General features: G+C 47.0%; 2 protein-coding genes across 2 annotated transcripts in view; one reads left to right on the top strand and one right to left on the bottom strand.

The window, feature by feature from the left end:
• PHAF1 (phagophore assembly factor 1) overlaps positions 1–7062 on the bottom strand; it is a 60102-nt gene extending 53040 nt beyond the window's left edge. The window contains exons 1-2 of the mRNA XM_081963370.1: positions 6981–7062; positions 4881–5005 (exon numbers count right to left, since the gene is read on the bottom strand). Coding sequence (XP_081819496.1) covers positions 4881–4944 — 64 coding nt within the window. The 5' untranslated portion in view covers positions 4945–5005; positions 6981–7062. The remainder of the gene's footprint in view (positions 1–4880; positions 5006–6980) is intronic.
• B3GNT9 (UDP-GlcNAc:betaGal beta-1,3-N-acetylglucosaminyltransferase 9) overlaps positions 1–22693 on the top strand; it is a 354533-nt gene that overhangs the window by 73650 nt on the left and 258190 nt on the right. The window lies entirely within an intron of this gene.

Genomic DNA, 22693 nt, shown 5'->3' on the forward strand with positions numbered 1-22693 from the left:
CCACCCATTGTGGCAAGAAAGGTCTTAAAATGGGGCAAAACTCACTTAACAACAGTCTTGTTTAGCAACAGAAATTTGGGACTGAGTTGTGGTAAGTTAAGGACTACCTATATTTTATTCTTCGTTGAATCTCCAGAAAGTCGGGGAAGAAAAAATAAATGCAAAGTTTGGTCATTAAGTGGCTTTTCGATCACTGTTGTAACTGCAGTTGGTCACTAAACGAGGACAACATGTATTTGATTAGCATTTCATTTCACCTCCGTCAAGTTCCCAGAGGACACGCTGGGCATGAAAATAATCTAGGTTTCAAAGCGACACAATAAGAAATTCTGGTAATGCAAATTCAATATTGAAACCAAACCAAAACTATATTTGATTCTTTCTTTCAGTCGTGGGGTTTCTAAAATTATTTTTCGCCCTGTTTTTCCCTAAAACAAACCCTGCATAAGGCTATAGATAGTCCTCGACTTACGACCACAATTGAGACCAACATTCCCGTTGCGGAGACATTTGCTAAATGAATTTTGCCCCATTTTACAACCTTTTTTTGCCAGAGTTGTTAAGTGAATCAATGCAACCGCGGTCGCTAAGTGAATCTGGCTTCTTCCTTGTTGATTTTGCTTGTCAGAAGGCCGCAAAAGGGGATCATATGACACACACCCCCGGGGACATAGCGACGGTCACAAGTATGAACCATCTGCCCAGCATTGAAAAGATGACCAGATGCAGCGATGCTACAAGAGGCGTAACTATGAAACATGGTCATAAGTCACTTTTTTTCCGTGCCGTTGTAACTTTGAACGGTCATTAAACAAACTGTTGTAAGTCGAGGACTACCTGTATTCCATTTTGTCTTTTAAAGAGCCCTAAGAAGCTACGGATACCAGCCAGGTCAACAATACTCAGCGCAATATCTTTGCTTTTTTTCAGATTTTACATCCAGCGTTTTAAGTTTTAATATTTTAATTTTTCTACCACCCAGAATCTCTAAATTTGATCAGCATCACAAAATAAAAAAACAAAGGCCACACTTGGAATCCGGCATCCAGTTTTGGTTGCCATGATGGAGGAAAGATGTGGAGACTCTAGAAAAAGTGCAGAGAAGAGCAACAAAGATGATTAGGGGATTGGAGGCTAAAACATATGAAGAACGGTTGCAGGAACTGGGGATGTTTAGCTTAAGAGAAAGAAGGACTAGGGGAGACATGATAGCAGTCTTCCAATATCTCAGGGGTTGTCACAAAGAAGATGGAGTCAAACTATTCTCCAAGGCACCTGGGGGCAGAACAAGAAGCAATGGGTGGAAACTAATCAAGGAGAGAAGCAACTTAGAACTGAGGAGAAATTTCCTGGCAGTTAGAACAATTAATCAGTGGAACAGAAGTTGCCTCCTGAAGTTGTGAATGCCCCAACACTGGAAGTCTTTAAGAAGATGTTGGAGAGCCATTTGTCTGAAACGGTTTAAGGTTTCCTGCCTAGGCAGGGGGTTGGACTAGACCAGTGGTGGGCAACCCGCGGCTCGGGAGCCACATGCGGCTCTTTACACCCTTTAATGCGGCTCTTCTGTGTGCCGGGTGCCCGCTCCCCTCCCTCCTCTCGGGCTTCGGAGGGAAGCTTCTGCAAAAGCCCGGGCGAGTGACAACCAATTTTGGTCCTATGACTGCAGAATGCTGCAAAATACCATAAATGCAGGCCAGTTGTTGAGTGTTTCAAATGTGATTGGAACACTCAACAAGATGACCACAGTGTGTGTGTGTGTGTGTGTGTGTGTGTGAGTGAGTGAGTGAGAAAGACAGACAGAGAGAGAGAGGAACAGAGAGAGGGAGTGAGGGAGGGAATCAGAGAGAGACTGACAGACAGACACACACACAGAGAGACAGAGAGAGACAGAGAGGGGGAGGGAGGGAGAGAAAGATAGACAGACAGAGAGACACACACAGAGTGAGTGATTAAGTGAATGAGTGAGAGACAGACACACCCACATACACAGAGTGACAGAGAGAGAGGAAGGGAGGGGAGAGAGACAGAGACAGACACACACACACACACACACACACACAGAGTGAGTGAGAGACAGACAGACACACACACACACAGAGTGACAGAGATGGGGGAGGGAGGGAGAGAGAGAGACAAAGAGCCAGAGAGAGAGAGAGAAAGAAAAAGAAAAAAAGAAAGAAAGTGGGAGAGAGAGATGAAATTAAAAACAACAACATACAAACCTGACTTACTCAAACTATCCAAGGAAATGCAAGGCCAATGTTCACATTAGTGGTTGTGACTTTGTCAGTCAATGTCAGGATGTAATTTTCTCTACATTGTAAGGCAAATTTTACGGAACTTAACGTTATCGATAAATAATATCGTTCTAAAGTTTTTGTTTTATTAGTTGTGTTATTTGTATCCTCCCGACCTATGTGGATACTTGCATGCAGAATATTCTCAATAAAAACTTATTGAAACTAAAAACAGTGTACCATCCTATGTATTTTCGGTTTTAAAAATGTGGCTCTCAAAGTAAATTTCAATCGTGGTTTTGGCGAGATTTGGCTCAGTTGAAAAAAAAGGTTGCCCACCACTGGACTAGACGACCTCCAAGGTCCCTTCCAACTCTGCTATTGCATTGTATTGTATTCACTTGGGTTCAAGTGAAACGATCTTTCTCGTAGGCTGGGGAATCTTTTTGGAGTCAGGATCGGATCGCTCCTTCTGCCTTTCCACCCTCCGAAGCCAACCAAGAAAGTTGATGACGAAGATTGAGTAAAACTCACACGCGCCCTTCCTCAAAGGCTCCCAGCCCAACAGCTGTCGCCCAACCGCTTCTTCGCCACCCGCTCCCTTGTCTCCTTGGCATCCCGGCTGCCAGCTTGCCAGCGTCTCTCCGAAATACGGCTCCCGGAGCAGAATGTGGAAAAACACCCCACCTCTTTTTAGCCTGGGCTTCCCACAAGGCCACATGCCAGGTGATCTGAGCAACACCCATGTGATGGCTGATACATGTTGCTAAACACGCCAGAGTCCCAAAGCCAAATCAAAACACAACACGACCCCTTTTAAGGACACGCCAAGAGAAGGCAGGAAGCCGCCTTAAAAGACTGAACAGAGTTTTGCAAAAGCAAAAAAGGACTAAAAAAACCCACAAAATAATATCCTTATTCTGGAAGCAGGATAAGCTCTCAGTGAGGTGCTAATTTACTACATGCAGGCAGGAAAGATGCCAAAACATGCCTCCTGCTCAGCTTTTCTTTCTAGTCCTCGACTTACAACAGTTCATTTAGTGACTGTTCGAAGTTAAGGAAAAGCAACTTACGACTGTTTTTCACACTTACCACCATTGCCATGTCCCCACGGTCACATGATGCTCACATTTATGACCACCGCAGTGTCCCAGAGTCATGTCATCTTTCTGGGACCTTCTGACAAGCCAAGTCAGTGGGGAACCCAGATTCACTTAACAACCTTGTTACTCATTTAACAACTGCAGTGATTCACTTAACGACTGTGGCAAGAAAGGGGTAAAGTTTGCTTAACCAATGTCCCACTTAGCAACAAAAAATCTGAGCTCAATCTGTGGCTGTCAGTCGAGGACTACCTGTATTTCAAAGTATATTTCAAATGTATATATATATTTTGTGTGTGTGTGTGTGTGTGTGTGTGTGTGTGTGTGTGTACACACACAAACATACACACACACATACATATGCTTTAAAAACTGTTGTCTTGGAACTCCACTTTCCAAAACTCTACAAATGGGGACGTTTAAAGCCACTTTTCTCAAGCTTAGACATTTTAAGCTGATGGACTTCAACCCCCAGGATCCCCCAGCCAGCCGTGCTATGAATTCTGGGAATGGAAGACCACCCAGCTTAAAGTTACTGAAATTGAGAAAGATTGTTTTGAATCGATTATTGGTTTTCCCAGTTGCAATGGATGGCTGTGAAGGTTGGACCATAAGGAAGGCTGAGCGCCAAAGAATGGAGGCCTTTGAACTCTGGTGCTGGAGAAGATGCCTGCATTGAATCCCTTGGACTGCAAAGCGATCCAACCGGTCAGTCCTAGAGGAGATCCACCCTGACTGCTCTTTAGAAGGCCAGATCCTGAAGAGGAAACTCAAAGACTTTGGCCACCTAATGAGAAGGAAGGACTCCCTGGAGAAGAGCCTCATGCTGGGAACGACGGAGGGCAAAAGAAGAAGGGGACGACAGAGAAGGAGGTGATTGGATGGAGTCATCGAAGTGAGATTAAATGGACTCCAGAGGATGGTAGAGGACAAGAAGGCCTGGAGGAACGTTGTCCATGGGGCTGCGATGGGTCAGACACAACTTCGCAACTAACAACAACAAATCAATTACTTAACCATAAGCTTCTAAACAGCACTGGAGATAATAATAATAATAATAATAATAATAATAATAATAATAATTTATTAGCCGCTCCCTTTCCGAAAAGGACTCGGGGCGGCGTACAATGGAGTAAAAAACATATAACATTTACATAAATCCATGACACACATGTTCGGAGGAGGTTAACAGATACAATACATAGACAATTAAAAACCATTAAAATACCCTAATTACAAAACCCCATGTACAATCCAAATTCAAAATGTTAAAAAACAGACAGTCTTCCCCCTCCCCCCAATAGATGGGTTGGTTTTGAATCTGAGATTCCCTTGACCCTCAGTTGGTGCCATGTTGGTGGTGGATGATGGGATTGAAGTCCACCTCAGTAAAGAAACATGATAACGTTGGGTCCAATGAATGCTTCTCCCAACCTTTATTCTTCTCCTAATTCTGGGAGAAAACGAATGCTTCTTCCCCCTTATTTTTCCCCCTTAATCCTGGGAGGAAAGCCCCATTGGGCAGGGATCCGGTACTTACCCAGGGTGAATTCCCATTGTTCATTCCCAAGAGATCGTTCCGGAAGCACTTCTAAATCTAGCATTGGTTTAAGCAGAATGGCCCGGCTGCCCTTCGCTGCTTCCCGATGTGAACTGGAGTTCGTCCTGACCGGCGGAGAGAAAAGTCGGGTTATCCTCTTTTTGCATTTTCAGGTCAAAGGATGCAGTTCGGATAGCGTCCCTTCACTTCCCAAATTCTCATTTCTGTCCTGGGAATCCCGTGGATCCTTTCTTCACAATAACTTTCCTTTTTTTTCCTCCCTTTTAAGATCCCTATTTAAAGAGCAGGAGGAAATTCCCCAAACTCTTTAAAGATTAAATATCTTGCAGCAGGCAGGCGGATCCTGTAATATTCCTCTCCTTCACGGATACTCAAGACACAGGGATTGCGTTCACAAGTGACAGGCAGATAATCTGGCTTGTTTGTTCTCTGCTCTTCCTCCAACCACCCCCCCCACCCCCCCCCACCCCGCACACACACACATACACAGAGTCCCTTTTGTCCCTCTGCCAGGAGTAAAAGTGAATCTAATCGATGGCTCGCCTGCCTGCCTGCCAAAGTTTGGGATAATCTTTTTCCCAGTCATGGACATACCCTGAAACCAGAGAGGGATTTCCCCAAGAGGCAAAAACAAAAAACACCCAATGGGCCTAAATTGCTTAGCGGCAATGTTCGCAGGACCATCTGAACCCACCAGTCCACGTCTTGTGGCAATCCAGGGAAAGGGGCAGATCCCACAACCCCCTGGGCATCTTCCAAGTGAAGGGGTGCGAGGACCCTGACCGTCTTCAAGAAGTCCTGCAACTCCCCCACCCCAAAAAGGTAGTGTTGGAATACAGGTTCCAGCAGCCTGTCTGAGACAGGGGTGGGAGGGGTAGGAGGGAGAAGGAGAGGGGGAGAGAGGGAGGAGGGAGAGGGGGAGAGAAAGAGAAAGAGGGGGAAGAGAGGGAGAGATAGAGAAAGAGAGGGAGAGAAAGAGAGGGGGGAGAGAGAGAGACAGTAAAACAGAGGGGAGGAGAAAGACAGGGGGAGAGAAACAGAGGTGGAGAGGGAGAGAAAGGGAAAGAGGGAGAGAAAGAGAGGGGGAGAGAGAGAGAAAGAGAGGGAGAGAAAGAGGAAAACAGAGAGGGAGAGAAAGAGGGGGGAGGCGTAGTAAAACAGAGGGGAAGAGAGGGGGGGAGAGAAACAGAGAGGTGGAGAGGGAGAGAAAGGGAAAGAGGGAGAAAGAGGGAGAGAAAGAAAGAGGGGGAGAGAAGGAGAAAGAGGAAAACAGAGAGGGAGAGAAAGAGGGGGGAGAGAAACAGAGGTGGAGAGGGAGAGAAAGGGAAAGAGGGAGAGAGAGAGAAAGAAGGGGAGAGAAAGAGAAAGAGGAAAACAGAGGGGGAGAGAAAGAGATAGAGGGAAAGAGAGGGAGGGAGAGAGGAGGATGCTGGGAATTGTAGTTTCCCACACCTGGAGGACCACTCTTCTCTCCCAGGAGAGGGAGGGGGAGGGGGGGGATGCTATCTGTGGGTCTAATCCCCTCCTGGACTCATCGTGTCTTAGCAGGGACAATGGCCCCCTCCCCCACCCCCAAGCCCACACAGAGGCCCAGGAAGGGCACCCCACCCCTTGACTTATGTAAGCATTATGGGGGGCTGCTTCACTCCAGTGGACCCCCACCCCCAAATAAGGGTCTGCATAAGACATGCCCCCCTATTATGGGGAGGGGGGCTGGCTTTGGATCCAGAAAGGCCCCTCCCCCGCATGGCTTCCCCCAACCAGGCTGGGGGGCGGCTGGGAACGATGGGGGGTGTAGTGCGAGGCTGGGGGAGCGTCCTCTCCCTTGCGGAGGGGAGAAAGGCGCAGACCCCCCCCCGAAGCCCCCTCCCCCAGGGACCACCCCTCCCTTTCTTCCTCCTCCCGGCGCCCCCCGCCCCAAAGACGCCTTTCCTTGGGGGGGGTCCTTCTTGCAGCCCTGCAAAGGCGCCGGGGGAGCCGGAGGGGACCCCTGCCCGCCCTCGCCCCCCGGCGGCACCCTCCCCTCCCTCCCCGGGGGTCGCGGCTGTCCGGGGAGGGGGCGGCGGGGCTGCGACTCACCTCACTTGCGGCTGCCGCAAAAAGCATGAAAATCGCCGCCGCCGCCGCCGCCAGCCCAGCAGGGGAGGGGAGGGAGGGGGGAGGAGGAAGAGGAGGGGAGGGAGGGGCCGCGCCTGCGCACTGGGGGCCCGCCGCGGAGAGAGCCCCGCCCGCACACAGGGCCGGCCCGCCTCTCCCCCTCTCCCGGGAGAACTGTGCGCATGCTCAGAGGTCTCTTCTCCACGGGGGCGAGGGGGGGGCGGAAAGAGGCTGCCTTTTTTTTCTCTCCCTCCCGCTGCAATCTCGGGAGAGAAGCCCTCTGCACGTGCTCAGGGGCACCTCCGCCTCCTCCCTCCCGGGGCAGAACTCTGCACGTGCTCAGAGGCTATCTCATCTATTCTACCCAATGGAAACGGGGCTGCTCTTTCTCCCCCCCCCTTAAATTTCGAGGGAGAAGCCCTCTGCACGTGCTCAGGTGTCTATTCACCACGGTGGAAAGGAGGCTGCTTTTTCCTCCCTCCCCCGGCTGCAATCTCGGGGAAGAAGCCCTCTGCACGTGCTCAGGGACATCTCCTCCTCCTCCCTCCAGGGAGAGAACTCTGCACGCGCTCAGAGGACATCCCTTCTACCCCCTGGAAGCGGGGCTGTCTTTCTTTTCCTGCAATCTCGTTTGGGGTGGGGGGGGGGGGGGAGAAAGACCTCTCTGCACGTGCTCAGAGGTCTCTTCTCCACGGTGGAAAGGAGGTTCCTTTTTTCTCTCCCCCACTGCAATCACGTGTCCAGGGGCACCTCCGCCTCTTTCCCCACTCCCTCTAGACGGAGAACTCTGCGCGTGCTCAGAGGTCCTCCCATCTCTTCTCCCCGGTGGAGAGGAGGCGCCTTTCCCCCCCCCCTGAAATCTCGAGGGGGGGAGCTGTCTGCACGTGCTCAGGGGCACCTTCGCCTCCTCCCTCCTGGGGGAGAACTCTACATGCGCTCAGAGGCCATCCCTTCTACGCACTGGAGCGGGGCTGCTCTTTCTTTTCCTGCAATCTCGGGGGCGGCGAGGGAGGGAGAAAGACCTCTCTGCACGTGCTCAGAGGCGCCCCATCTCTTCTCCCCTTTTGGAGAGTTAGCTCTTTTTTTACAGTCTCGAAGCGGGCAAGAGAGGGCAAGAAGCGATCTGCACGTGCTCAGATGCTTTCTCTTCTTTCCTCCCCTCTGGGGGACTGCTGGGGAATCCGGGGATAAGAGGACTTGGGGTGTCTCCCTTTTCTCGCAGAACAGGGAAAGGGTGGGGACTGAAGGAACTCTGCACTCTCTCAGAGGCATCTTCGCTCATGCCCTTCCGCCTTTGGGGAAGTTGACTGGAAGTTGGCCTCCAGAGGGAGGAAGGAAGGCAGGGAGGGAGGGAGGAATATACTAGAATCATAATGCAATAAGAATATTAAAGTAAAACGTGGAACCACTGAAGAAAGCTGGTGAACTTTGGATGTCTGGATAGGTGAAGCTTCTGGAGATACACTTCTGATACAATTCGATTAACAGAGTTGGAAGGGACCTTAAAGGTCATCTAGTCCAAGCAGGAGACCCTACACCATTTCTGACAGATGGCAGTCCAGTCACTTCTTGAAAGCCTCCAGGGATGAAGGAACCACAACTTCTAAATAACAATAATAACAGAGTTGGAAGGGACCTTGTAGGTCATCTAGTCCAGCCCCCACCCAAGCAGGAGACCCTACACCATTTCTGACAGATTGCAGTCCAATCTCTTCTTGAAAGCCTCCAGGGATGAAGCTCCCACAACTTCCGAAGGCAACTTCTGTTCCATTGAATATAGAATACTAGAGTTGGAGGGGACTTTGGAGGTCATCTAGTCCAACCCTCCCCCCCAAGCAGGAGACCCTACACACTATTTCTGACAAATGGCAGTTGAGTCGCTTCTTGAAAGCCTCCAGTGATGAAGCAACCACAACTTCTGAACAACAATAATAACAGAATAACAGAGTTGGAAGGGACCTTGTAGGTCATCTAGTCTCTTCTGGGAAGCCTCCAGTGATGAAGCTCCCACAACTTCCGAAAGCAACGTCGTCGGTTGATGGTTCTCACTGTCAGGAAGTTTCTCAAGAGAAAGATCCAGGGTGGATTGAAAGCTCTGGAATTGCACCTCTGCGTAGTGAAAGCCTGCCCTTACTGAGTGAGCCCATGTTCTGTCCATGCAAACCTCTTTTAACCATCAATTTTCCCGATTAGGCACAGCATTTCTCGAACTTGGCAACTTGAAGAGCCGAAGAAGCTTCTTGGATGAGAAGCGAAACAACTTCAAAGAAAAACCAGAAAGTCCCGTTTGCCTCTTGTGTGTGTGTGTGGAGGGGGAGGGGGGGAAGCACCTTTGGGTTGTCTTCAATTGAATCCCGTACTAATTTGGGGAATTCTAGAAGTTGAAGCTCCCACATTTTTAATTTTTTGAAGTTTGGGGGAAAATAACACCTGCTGCACACGAAGACAGAATACGAACAAGTCAAAGAAAATTGACTTAAGGTTGAAGCTTAACAAACTGTGCAGCAAAGGCCAAGAAGAAATGTAGATACAACTGTTGCCGAGGTTTTGTGTTGTGCAACAAGCAGTGGGATTTTGAAAAGTAAAAGATTGGTGCCATCTAGTGGCCAGTCGGAATCAGCATTTGAATACAGAGTAACAAGAGTTGGCAGGGACCTTGGAGGTCTTCTAGTCCGACCCCCTGCTCTGGCAGGAGACCGTATACAAGGTTGAACCTTGGCAATTTGAAGACCTGTAGAATCCAATTCCCAGAATTCATCAGCCAGTCATCGAAAAACATCTGGATGACTGGTTGATACCTAGGATGCTGGCGGCAACCTGTATCAACCATTAGCACCAGTCCATGGTATTTGTGATGCATTTTTGAATGTTCAGTTGGCTGAGTTTCATGTTTAATGAATAAAGTATATAATAATCTTCTAAGTGTCCTTTTTTCTCTCCTCTGAAAGGGTCATTAGCACCAGTCAATGGTATTTGTGATGCATTTTTGAATGTTCAGTTGCTGAGTTTCATGTTTAATGAATAAAGTATATAATAATCTTCTAAGTGTCCTTTTTTCTCTCCTCTGAAAGGGTCATTAGCACCAGTCAATGGTATTTGTGATGCATTTTTGAATGTTCAGTTGCTGAGTTTCATGTTTAATGAATAAAGTATATAATAATCTTCTAAGTGTTCTTTTTTCTCTCCTCTGAAAGATGCTGGAGGAGATGTGAAGGTATGGCTTTCCAACAATCAGCTACATTTTGACAGTGGTTTGGCCAACCATTTGTTGTTGATTATTCACAACACTTTGAGTTCATCCCGACTTTTTTTTAAAAAAAAATATTTTTTGAATAGACACAAACAAGGCACAACAAATACCATAAAAACATATTTCATTACAAATTATAAAAAGTGTGTCAATTGGTTACAAAGAACCTTCGTGCATCCCTTCCACAATCACACCTGTAATCCATATCAAATTATATATTTTACATCAACATTTATATATATTATATATATTTTAATGTCCCTTTATAACAAATATTCCAAAATTCAAAGCAAAACCACATAATGGCATTCCATTGTCTATTTTCAATATCATCCAACAACATTCTATCTTTGTGAAACGTTCTAAATAAAAATTAATTATGTTTAATAACAAAGTTTCTAAACCTCCTTTCTTAACCACTGTTTACAATTTATTTCCAATTTCAATATTATAGGCTTTCATGCATAACTTAAGTTTCAAAACTTCCTTTCATGGTCACCATTTAAAATTTATACCAAATTTCCTCTTGTCAAACCAATACATATGTATACATTATATCATTATCAATTATCTATCTAGCTATATCCATTATCACTTCATTTTTAACATAATGCTCTAATTTTAACTATTTAGCTAGTGTTTTGTTAATAGTTTTCATATCTCAACCTGTGTCTCTCCAGTAGTAGTACAATCTTATTTCTTTTGCCTTATGTGGGATTAATCTTCTGGTTTTTTTCCTTAATCAACTTTGTGTGGACTTCTCTTCACACCTTGTTGCATGTCTTATAAATTCTCGAAACCCTCCATCAGCTTCTTTAATCAGCTTATCTTTGGTTATCAGTAGTGCTTTTGACAAAGTTCCTCTCCTTAAATCCATCAATTCTTCTCCTTTTTCTCCTTCTATACCTTGAAATCTGGGGAAATCCTTTCCATCTCTCTTCCCTTTCCATGTCCCATTCTTTCCATTCCCAACCACGCTCAGATCACTGTCAATTTTCCACAGTTATCTTGTCTCTTTGTTCATTTTTCCTTTGGGGTTTTGAGACTCTCTCATCCCACCCTCCCTTTTTTTATTCCCCTCCCTCCCTCCAGCAAAGCAAAGTCCCCCTGATATTCCCGTCCATTAATCCTCCTGTGAAGAACCCCCGTTTTGCCGAGCTCACCCCAAAGACCCAACTCTGCTCCGGGTAGGAGCCCCCCACGGCTCTTGGCTGCCCCCAACCCATTCTGAATGAAGGGAAGAGCAAAGCAGAACAGATCCGCTCCGTTCAGTGATCCCTTTGCGCAGAGCGAGGCACTCAGTGGAGAAATCCCACCGAACAGCCCCTCCTCAGGCCGAAGCTCAGCCGCAGCTTCGCCAACCTGGTTTTCATTTCGGGGAGCTCCCTGTCCCACTTGCCAAGCCTGAGGGAGCTGGGCGGGTGGGGTGGGGGCCCCTCTCACTTAGTTGCTCAGTAGCTTTGACAAGCTGTTTGTGGCACTTTGAAAGCCATCATTTCTTCCGGGGAGGGAGGGGGTGTTTCCAAAGCCTTGCCCAGATGTGGCTTTGCTGAGAAAGAAGGGGAGAACAAGACCCCTGCACATGGCACCCCTCCCAAAGCCTGGGATGGGGAGTGGGGGGGAGGCTGTTAACCACAAAGTAGCAGTTGCTCTACATGTCCACCTCCCCCCCCCCATCGGCATCCCTAGATTCTCCAGACGTGCTTCCTCCATTCGGGCTCATTACAATGGCATCAATGTAGAAAAACCTGGCCCCTGCCAGATACTGTGATTCATGCCGAGTTAGGTCTAAATTTGTACCTCTCATTAGAAACAGATGCTCCCCCTTTCTCTCTCCCCCCCCCCATCTGATTTTTTTTTTCAAGCTAACTTTACTGATAATACATCTTGCATGTCAGATCCGAGGCCCAGGGCCGGCTGGGTTACACCTAAAAGGAGCCTTTGTGGGGCTGTTTCTCATCTCCGAAGTTTAGCCTTGGAACGGGAGGTGGGCTGGATGTGCTGATCCTTAGCCTTAAGCACAGGGGTGTCCAAACTTGGGAACTTTAAGACGTGCGGACTTCAACTCTCAGAATTCCAGCTCTGGGAGTTGAAGTCCACAAGTCTTGAAGTTCCCAGGTTTGGACACCCCTGCCTTAGCAGAAGCAAGAAACAGTATCCTTGTCACAACCCCCCCCCTCTTTCTTTAACTCTTGTGAATTAATTGCATTCACCCACCAAAAAGTCCAGGCAAGGAGTTAACTGCAGTACCGACCTTATCAGTTCCTTGCGACAATTGCAAGGCTGTGAACTCCCAGCTGAAATGCTGCAAAATTAAGTTCCGGCAAGGAGTATTTGTGGCATGAAATGCAATGAGCAAAGTCTTCAGAAATACAAACTGTTGTCTCCTACGACAACCACTCCTCTTTCCTCCTTATTTATTCCCCAGCCAGGGAGGGGACATTCAGCAGAGCAGTTAGGAGAGGTGAACAATGGAGGACAAGGAGTTAACTCGGGAAGCGTCCATGTGTGCTTTGCTTCCCGAGTCAACTCCTTGTCCTCCATTGTTCACCTCTCCTAACTGCTCTGCGTATACGTGCATCTGGAACAGCCCCAGCTGTTCTTTCTTCTCACTTATCTCAGCCTCTGGGGTGGCTGGGAAGTATTGGATGGCCCTGACTATCTCTGAATCTGACACAAAGCATCCATCAGAGCATTCCCCAGACTCCAGAACTGGCCCAAGATCCTCCCCAACTTCCTCATCGTCAGAATCTGCCACCAGAAAGGAAACTAGAAAAGAAAATAGGGAGAAGATATAGAACCCAGACGAGGCACTGTTAAATGGAAAAAAGGGGGGAGGGAAGGGAAAACAGAAAAGAAAATATTAAATATATAAGTATACATCCAAAAGCGAGATATAAAGGGGAGGAAAATATAGCTAGGATACATTAGCGAAGCTAAGGGAATAAGAAATAATATCAAATTATATTTGGGTCTGCAAAAATACCATCCCAAGGAAATATAAACTGAGGCCGGAAAGAGACACCTATAATAATAGAAACGAAAGAGAGAAAGGAGGAGAACATGAAAGGAAGATGGGGGAAAGAAGAAAGGGGAGGAGAGGAGGATGGGAGAGGAAGAGAAGGAGAGAAGGTAGGAAGGGGAAGAGGAGGAGTGGGAGAAAGGCAAGGGAAGAAGGAAGGGGAAGGAGAGGAGGAAGGAAGGAAGTAGAGAAGGGAGGGAGGGAGAAAAGAAAGGGAAAATAAGGTGGTGTTACAACAGGAGGAAGGGATGATAAATAAAGCGACCCAAAATGTATATTATAACCTATTAAATGAAATAACAAATGTATAAGAATGATAAATGTATAGAAGAAGAATAACTATGTGAATCTATACTTAGAATGGTATGAAAGAGAATAAAAAGTAAAACAAATTCTGGAAAGAAAAGAATCTGCCATCACACTTGCCTTTCTGCTTGGGGCAAGAGAAGGGTGGGAGATGGTGAGGCAGGGGGTTCTCTTTGCAGAAGCAGGAGTTTCAGAAAGTAAAGAGGACGTTGTTTGAAGCCCTGATCTTGTTTTTTACATGCATAAAAAATATATATTCAGGTGACGTGATAGCAGTCTTCCAACATTTGAGGGGCTGCCACAAGGAAGAAGCTATTCTCCAAAGCACCAGAAGGCAGGATAAGAAACAATGGATGAACACTAAACAAAGGAGAGAAGCAACCTGGAATTAAGGAGACGCTTCCTAACAGTGAGGACGATTAACTAGTGGAACAGCCTGCCACCAGAAATCGTGGGTGCTCGTGCTCCATCGCGGGAGGTTTTTAAGAAGTTGGACATCCATTTGTCCGGAATGGTGTAGTGTCTCCTGCTTGAGCAGGGGGTTGGACTAGAAGGCCTCCAAGGTTCCTTTCAACTCTGTTACTCTGTTAGTCCCGCAGGGTGTCAGGTCTGCCATCTTCAGCTTGGCGCCTTGCTGGCATCCTGCCATCAAAGGCCGGGGGGGGGGAAGAAAGCATGGGGGGGGGGAGAAATGAATAAATGGGAAATAAACCTGTGTTAGTATGTGATGGGAAATAAAGAGGGGGAAATGATAGTTGAGGAAGACCGGGGATGCTTTGAGCCAGTTCGTGGACACTGAAATGCCAGAGATACTGGGAGAAGGATGTCGATTGCACCAAAAACACCCGACATTCCCAAGGTACCTAAGACCCCAGCTCATTGGATGGCAATTGGCTAGACAAGGGGTGGGGTGGGGTGGGATGGATCGACAGGACGTTTGTATGCTTTTGCTTGGGAAATTCAGTTCTGGCCTGACTCTACTGCAGCCAGCGCCTTTCAATAAAAGAACCCATCACTTCAGCTAAATGGGAGTCAAGGGTCTCTCTTTTCTAAGGGGTTGGATTGGGGCAGGTCTGACACAGGGCTCTGAGCCTTCTCTTCCTTTAAAAAGATGAACAGGAGAACTTTTGGTTACAAAAGATTTGGGCACATCATGATAAAATAAATCCATCAGCTTGGCTTTCTCCAACTCAAGAGTCCTACCTCCTACCCTCCTAACGACGCTATAGAGCACTGCACACCAGAACAACTAAACACAAGAACAGTTTTTTCCTGAATGCCATCACTCTGCTTAACAACAAATTCCCACAACACTGTCAAAACGATTTACTAAGTCTGCATTACTATTCGTTTTCTCATCATTCCTATCACCCATCTCCTCCCACTTATGACTGCAGGCCTGTAACTTTGTTGCTTGTATCCTTACAATTTATATTGTTTCCTAGTATGATTTGATTGCTTATTTTATCCCATGACTATCATTAAGTGTTGTATCTTGATGAATGTATTTTTCCCTCTTTTTCTTTTCTTTTTGTCCTTTTATGAATATACTCTGAGAGCATATGCACCAAGACAAATTCCTTGTGTGTCCAATCACACTTGGCCAATAAAGAATTCCATTCCATTCTTCTTATTCTATTCTATTCCATTCCACATTCTATTCTATTCTATTCTATTCTATTCTATTCCATTCCTCTCTATCTTATTCCATTCCATTCTGCATTCTATTCTATTCCATTCCTCTCTATTCTATTCCATTCCATTCCTCTCCTATTCTACTCCACTCCACTCTACTCCATTCTGCATTCTATTCTATTCTATTCTATTCTATTCTATTCCATTCCATTCCTCTCCTATTCTACTCCACTCCACTCTACTCCATTCTGCATCCTATTCTATTCTATTCTATTTCTATTCCATTCCTCTCTATTCTATTCCATTCCATTCCTCTCCTATTCTACTCCACTCCACTCCATTCTGCATTCTATTCTATTCTATTTCTATTCTATTCTATTCCATTCCTCTCCTATTCTACTCCACTCCACTCTACTCCATTCTGCATTCTATTCTATTCCATTCCTCTCCTCTCCTATTCTACTCCACTCCACTCCATTCTGCATTCTATTCTATTCTATTTCTATTCTATTCTATTCCATTCCTCTCCTATTCTACTCCACTCCACTCTACTCCATTCTGCATTCTATTCTATTCCATTCCATTCCTCTCTATTCTATTCCATTCCATTCCTCTCCTATTCTACTCCACTCCACTCCATTCTGCATTCTATTCTATTCCTATTCTATTCTATTTCTATTCTATTCCATTCCTCTCTATTCTATTCCATTCCTCTCCTATTCTACTCCACTCCACTCTACTCCATTCTGCATTCTATTCTATTCTATTCCGTTCCTCTCTATTCTATTCCATTCCATTCCATTCCTCTCCTATTCTACTCCACTCTACTCCATTCTATTCTATTCCTCTCTATTCTATTCCATTCCTCTCCTATTCTACTCCACTCCACTCTACTCCATTCTGCATTCTATTCTATTCTATTCCATTGCATTCTTCTCTATTCTATTCCATTCCATTCCATTCTTCTCCTATTCTACTCCACTCCACTCCACTCTGCATTCTATTCTATTCTATTCCATTCCATTCATTGAGATGCGTTGATAATTCATTGGCAATTCCTGTAACTGTCCTAGGTTTGCAGGGGCGGTTCCTTACCGTATACTTAGTTTGCAGCCTCATTGGTAGCATGGCCAGACTAAAACATTTCTAGGATTGAGGTCTTCTGTTGCCTGGAGATATTCTCAGCAAACGACATCGGTTCAATACGAACGCAAACGTCCTACTGTAGGGCATCAAAGGAATCCTTCAGGAAATGCTCCTGCAGAAAGCGAGGACTGCGTGTGAAGAATGCATTTCCCCCACATTGCATCGTTTATTCCTGGAACGATCTTGGGACCACACCCAGCCTCACACGGTCATCTGACCAGTCTCTGAAGCTATCCTGACTTTAAAGTCGAAGGAACAAAGCTTTGTGGGAACTCCTTGAGGCGTTATTAACACGAAGACCTTGGCTTCCTGGATTGTAATTTCATTTGCCTTTTTCTAGTTTGGGGGGGGGGCGGAAAAAAACCTTCCAATTTGTAGGAAAACCTCTGGGTTGGAGGGAAAGGCCCTTGCAGAGAGCAAGGACGTTTTCAAAAGTATTTTCAAAATTCTACACAATAGTAATTTGGCAAGGTTGTGGGCATCAACAATGTCTTCGAAGCTGGGTGTGATGGTGTGGAAGTCCTCTCCATAAGCAATATGGTATATATGGGTTTTCTCTCGACTGGCCTGCCTTCCTCAAGATTGACTCAGCCTTCCATCCTTCCAAGGTGGGTAAAATGAGGAGCCAGATTGTTGGGGGCAAATAGGCTGACTCTATAAACTGCTTAGAGAGGGCTGTAAAGCACTGTGAAGCGGTATATAAGTCTAAGTGCTATTGCTATTGCCCTTCCTTCCTTCCTTCCTTCCTTCCTTCCTTCCTTCCTTCCTTCCTTCCTTCCTTCCTTCCTTCCTTCCATCCATCCATCCATCCATCCATCCATCCATCCACCCACCCACCCATGGTGCCCAGTGGTTAGAATTCAGTATTGCAGGCTAACTCTGCCAACTGCCAGCAGTTCGATCCTCACTGGCTCAAGGTTGACTCAGCCTTCCATCCTTCCGAGGGGTAAAATGAGGACCCAGATTGTTGGGGGCAAATAGGCTGACTCTGTAAACTGCTTAGAGAGGGCTGGAAAGCACAGTGCAGCGCTATACAAGTCTAAGTGCTATTGCCCATCCACCTATCCACCCACCCACCCACTTCATCAGTGGTATGCAGTGATTAGAATGCTGTATTGCAAGCAAACTCTGCCCAATGCCAGCTCAATTTTGACTGGCTCAAGGTTGACTCAGCTTTCTATCTTTCCTAGGTCGGTAAAATGAGAACCCAGATTGTTTTTTTTTGGGGGGGGGGGAGAGTCTGACTCTGTAAACCCCTTAGAGAGGGCTACAAAGGGGTATATAAATCTAAGTGCTATTGCTATTACGAGTCCATGGGAGACTTCACCAAAGGGTGAGTGGCTACAAAACATTGGAAGAGGTTGTTAAGATGAGCTCTCAACAGTTGCTAAATGACAACTTATACTTTATTTGGCATATGATGAGAACATGAGAGAAGTGAACACATACACAGAACCGACATAATTATAAACAAAGCTTCTAAGGAACCAGAGCACAGACATCTTTTGACAATCTTGCACGCTTAACGGTTTGCACACCAGCACCACAATCACAAGGGGAATCTTTCCACCCCCACCAACAGAAGGCAAAGGCACTTCTTCCAGTATCACCCCTAATTGACTGTTCCCTTCCCAGCAAAGGTGGTTCCTATTTTTTCTACTTGCACTTTTTACATGCTTTCGAACTGCTGGGTTGGCAGGAGCTGGGACAAGTAACGGGAGCTCACTCTGTTACGCAGCGCTAGGCATTCGAACCGCCGAACTGCCAACCTTCCTGATCGACAAGCTCAGCGTCTTAGCTACTGAGCCGCTGCGACCCCACCCTGCTTTGTCCATATCCCCCATCAAATCTTTGGTTGTCTCCATCTTTTTCCGAAAGATGGCAAAGCGGGTCCAACGATGTTTTTCAGTTCATTCACTTCATATTGGAAGGCCACCATTAACTTTTCCCCTACCTCTGCGAATTTCTACGAACTTTTAATTGCTTAAGGCTGCTGATATTTTTATAGCATTCACGTGTTGGGTTTTTTTTCTTTCTTTGTAAGTGCAAAGAGCGGAGACTTGATGGAGGTGGTAGAGCATGCAAACAAGAAATAAATAGTTTTGATTTGTAGAGAGAAAGAAAATAAATTGGCGAGATTGCCAGTTAATGTTTTTAGCGTGTTTTATAACAAAGGGGTGGCTCAGCGGCTAAGACGCTGAGCTTGTCAATCAGAAGTTCGGCAGTTTGGCGGTTTGAATCCCTAGCGCCGCGTAATGGAGTGAGCTCCTGTTACTTGTCCCAGCTTCTGCCAACCTAGCAATTTCAATTTCAATTTCAATTTATTTGTGCTTCTAGACCGCCCCCTCTCCCAGAAGGGACTCGGGGCGGTGTACAGTCCATAGAGAATATCACAAAAATACAATAAAAAATTAAATATGTACAGTTTGGAGGAGGTTAAAATACAATTAAAAGAACTGTACAAAGCTAAATAAATATAATTTTTTTAAAATCCCTAAAACAGACACAACAGATTAAAAAACCCTAAGATAACCAGATAATAATACATTTGCCAGGAGGGACAGTTGTAATTAAGCCAGGCCTGCTAATCGGAACAGGTGAGTCTTCAATTTTTGCCGGAAGGAGCGGAGGTCAGAAGTGGTTCTAATGTCGGGGAGGAGGTCATTCCAGAGGGTTGGGCCCATCACAGAGAAGGCCCTACTCCTTGGTGTCGCCCGTTGGCATTGCCTAGTGGACGGCACCAGGAGAAGTCCCTCCCTGTGTGAGCGAATTGGCCGCAGGGATGTATGTGGGAGGATGCGATCCCGCAAGTAACTAGGTCCCGTGCCATGGAGCGCTTTAAAGATGGTAATCAGCACCTTGAAACGCACCCGAAAAACCACAGGTAGCCAGTGCAGCTCGCGCAGGAGAGGTGTTACGTGGGAGTACCTCGTACTCCCCATCACAGCCCGCGCGGCTGCGTTCTGAACCAACTGCAGTCTCCGGGCGCGTCCCAAGGGCAGCCCCATGTAGAGAGCGTTGCAGTAATCCAGGCGGGACGTCACCAGCGCATGAGTGACCGTGCGTAAGGCATCCCGGTCCAGTAGGGGGCGCAATTGGCGCACCAGGCGAACCTGGTGGAACGCCCCCCTCGCCACGGCTGCCACATGGTCATCCATTGACAGCCGGGCATCAAGGAGGACGCCCAAATTGCGCGCCCGTTCCACAGGGGGCAATTGTTCGCCCCCTATGGCCAGCGATGGAATCAGCTGGCTGAACCGAGGTGCCAGTAGCCACAGCCACTCGGTCTTGGAGGGGTTGAGTTTAAGTCTGTTGTCCCCCATCCAGACCCCGACGGCTTCCAAGCACCGGGACATCACTTCAACAGCCTCGTTGGGGTGGTTTGGGGTTGAAATATACAGCTGAGTATCATCAGCGTAGAGGTGATACTCAACCCCAAAACCACGGATGATCTCACCCAGCGGCTTCACATATGTGTTGAACAGGAGAGGCGAGAGGACCGACCCCTGTGGCACTCCACAAGTGAGTGGCCTCGGGGTCGACCTCTGTCCCCCTGTCAACACACATTGCCTCCGGTCGGAGAGGTAGGAGCCGAACCACCGCAAAACGGTACCTCCGACTCCTATCCCCTCCAACCGGCGCAATAGGATACCATGGTCGATGGTATCAAAAGCCGCCGAGAGGTCTAATAGGACCAGGATAGAGGAACAACCTCTATCTCTGGCCCTCCAGAGATCATCGACCAACGCGACCAAGGCTGTCTCTGTGCTGTGCCCGGGTCGGAAGCCGGACTGGCGTGAGTCTAGATACTCGGATTCGTCAAGGTGTTGTGGAAACTGCTGCGCCACCACATTTTCGACAACCTTCGCTAAAAACGGAAGGTTGGAGACTGGACGATAGTTAGCTAGCTCCATTGGGTCGAGTGCAGGCCTCTTAAGTAAGGGTCTCACCACCGCCTCCTTCAAGGCGGCTGGTAAGGATCCCTCACCCAATGAGGCATTCACCAGGCCCAGAAGCCAGCCTCGGGTCACCTCCCAAGATGCCAGTACCAACCAGGAGGGACACGGGTCCATTAAACATGTGGTGGGTCGCAGCCGTCCACGCAACCTATCCAAATCCTCGGGGGCAACAGAATCAAACTCCTCCCAGGATGGTCTAGCAGTTCGAAAGCATGTAAAAATGCAAGTAGAAAAATAGGAGCCACCTTTGGTGGGAAGGGAACAGCGTTCCGTGCACCTTCGGCATTTAGTCCTGCCAGCCACATGAGCGCTGGCTCTTTGGCTTAGAAATGGAGATGAGCACCACCCCCTAGAGTCGGGAACGACTAGCATAAGTGCGAGGGGGACCTTTACCTTTAAAACAAAAAAAAGGAAATTCATTAAGTTGCATGGAGCTGTGGCTCCCATCAGCCCTGAAACTTTATGAGCATTACAAGTAGTGCACAATTATGACCATAACTGGCCCTTACAATTTCCACTGATAGTTAAGTGAGCTGTGCCCCACTTTACCACGTTTCTTGTCAGAGTTAAGTGAATCCCAGCAGTTAAGTTAGTAACTCGGTTGCAAAGTGACTCTGTCTTTCCCATTGACTTTGTCAGAAGGTTGCAAGAGGATCATTTAACCCCGGGATACAGCAATTGTCACAAACACATGGTAGTTGCTGCAACGGTTGTGAAGTGTGAAAAAAATGATTGCAAATCACTTTTTTCCCAGTACCGTTTTAAGCTTGAATGGCCGATAAACAAATGGTTGTAACTTGAGGATTGGCCCCAGAACGTTTTTCCCCCCCTGCAGTTCTATGCCGATTAATAAAGGTTTGGTCCTTTGCTCTCCCTAAATGCATTTTTAAATACCCACCTGCCTGCTCTTCCTTGGTTTTGACAGTTACTGCCATTAAAAAAGAATATATAGCAGAGGAGCGGACATGAATAGTAGAATAGTTTACATTATTGGGATGCAAACTGTATTATATTGCAAGGAAATAAGAAAAAAAGAAAAGCAGCTGTGTGTAAAACTCCCCAAGGTTTCTGTCCGTTCAAACCCTTTCTGGGGTTTAAAAACTCTGCACCTGCTTCCTCCCTACAATCCACTCCACCTGGTTCTATTGTTCACCACGGATCCGCAGACTTTACCCCAGCTGTTGTGGGATGAAAGGGCATCAGCTGAACCTGCTTGAAAGCGGAAGACATTAAAAGGGAAAGGTTCCCCTCGCACATACATGCAGGTCGTTCCCGACTCTAGGGGGCGGTGCTCATCTCCGTTTCTAAGCCAAAGAGCCAGCGCTGTCTGAAGACGTCTCTGTGGTCATGTGACCGGCATGACTAAACGCCAAAGGCGCACAGAATGCTGTTACCTCCCCACCAAAGGTGCCCCCTATTTTTCTACTTGCATTTTTACGTGCTTTCGAACTGCTAGGTTGGCAGAAGCTGGGACAAGTCACGGGAGCTCACTTCGTGGCGCTAGGGAATCGAACTGCCGACCTCTCTGATCGACAAGCTCCCGCGGAGAAGACATTGAAAGCATTCAAATCTCAAACGCAGCAAGGCACAACTGTCACCTTTTGCTGTGTTGTCAAACCTGGGCCTCTAGCATTAGGTCACAAGGCAGAAGAAAACCACAGGTGTAGCTGTGAACTGCTCTTGTCAGTTACACTTGACAAAAGCAGACAGTTGGGTACAGGTAGTCCTCAACTTACAACAGCTCGCTTAGTGACTGTCCGAAGTTGAAAAAAGTGACCTATGACCATTTCTCACACTTGTGACCATTGCAGCATCCCCGTGGTCACATGATTCACAGTTGGATGTGCTGGACAACCGACTCACGCTTATGACGGTTGCAGTGTCCTGGGGGAGGTCAAGGGATTCCCGCTTCGCGACCATGTGGCTAATTTAACAATTGCAGTGATTCCCTGTGGTAAGAGAAGCCGTAAAACGGGGCAAAACTCACTTAACAAATGTCTCCCTTAGCAACATAAATTCTGGGCTCAGTTGTGGTCGTAAGTCGAGGGCTACCTGTAGTTCTATCGTTGTTAGTTTAGCTGGGAAGTCATCAGGTAGCCTTTGAACCCTCTGTGGAGGGATTTGCACAAGCTTGGAGCCTCTTCCGCTTGTGAGTTTGCACATCCTGGGCCAAAACAGAGGAGCTGGAAGTGGGCTTTTACAGTAATTATGTCACAACTCTGGAAAACACCCAAAGTCCTCTTCTTCTGTCTGTTTTAAGAATAGCTTTTTATTGAGCTTGCAAGACAAGCATTTTAATTACTGTATTTTAAGGAGTAAAAATTCCTCCCCTAAAAGAGCGTGGAAATGTTGGTGCGTCTTATACACCGAATACAGC

The sequence above is a fragment of the Natrix helvetica genome (assembly GCF_964273705.1).
Source record: "Natrix helvetica genome assembly, chromosome: 10".
Taxonomy (NCBI): Eukaryota; Metazoa; Chordata; class Lepidosauria; order Squamata; family Natricidae; genus Natrix; species Natrix helvetica.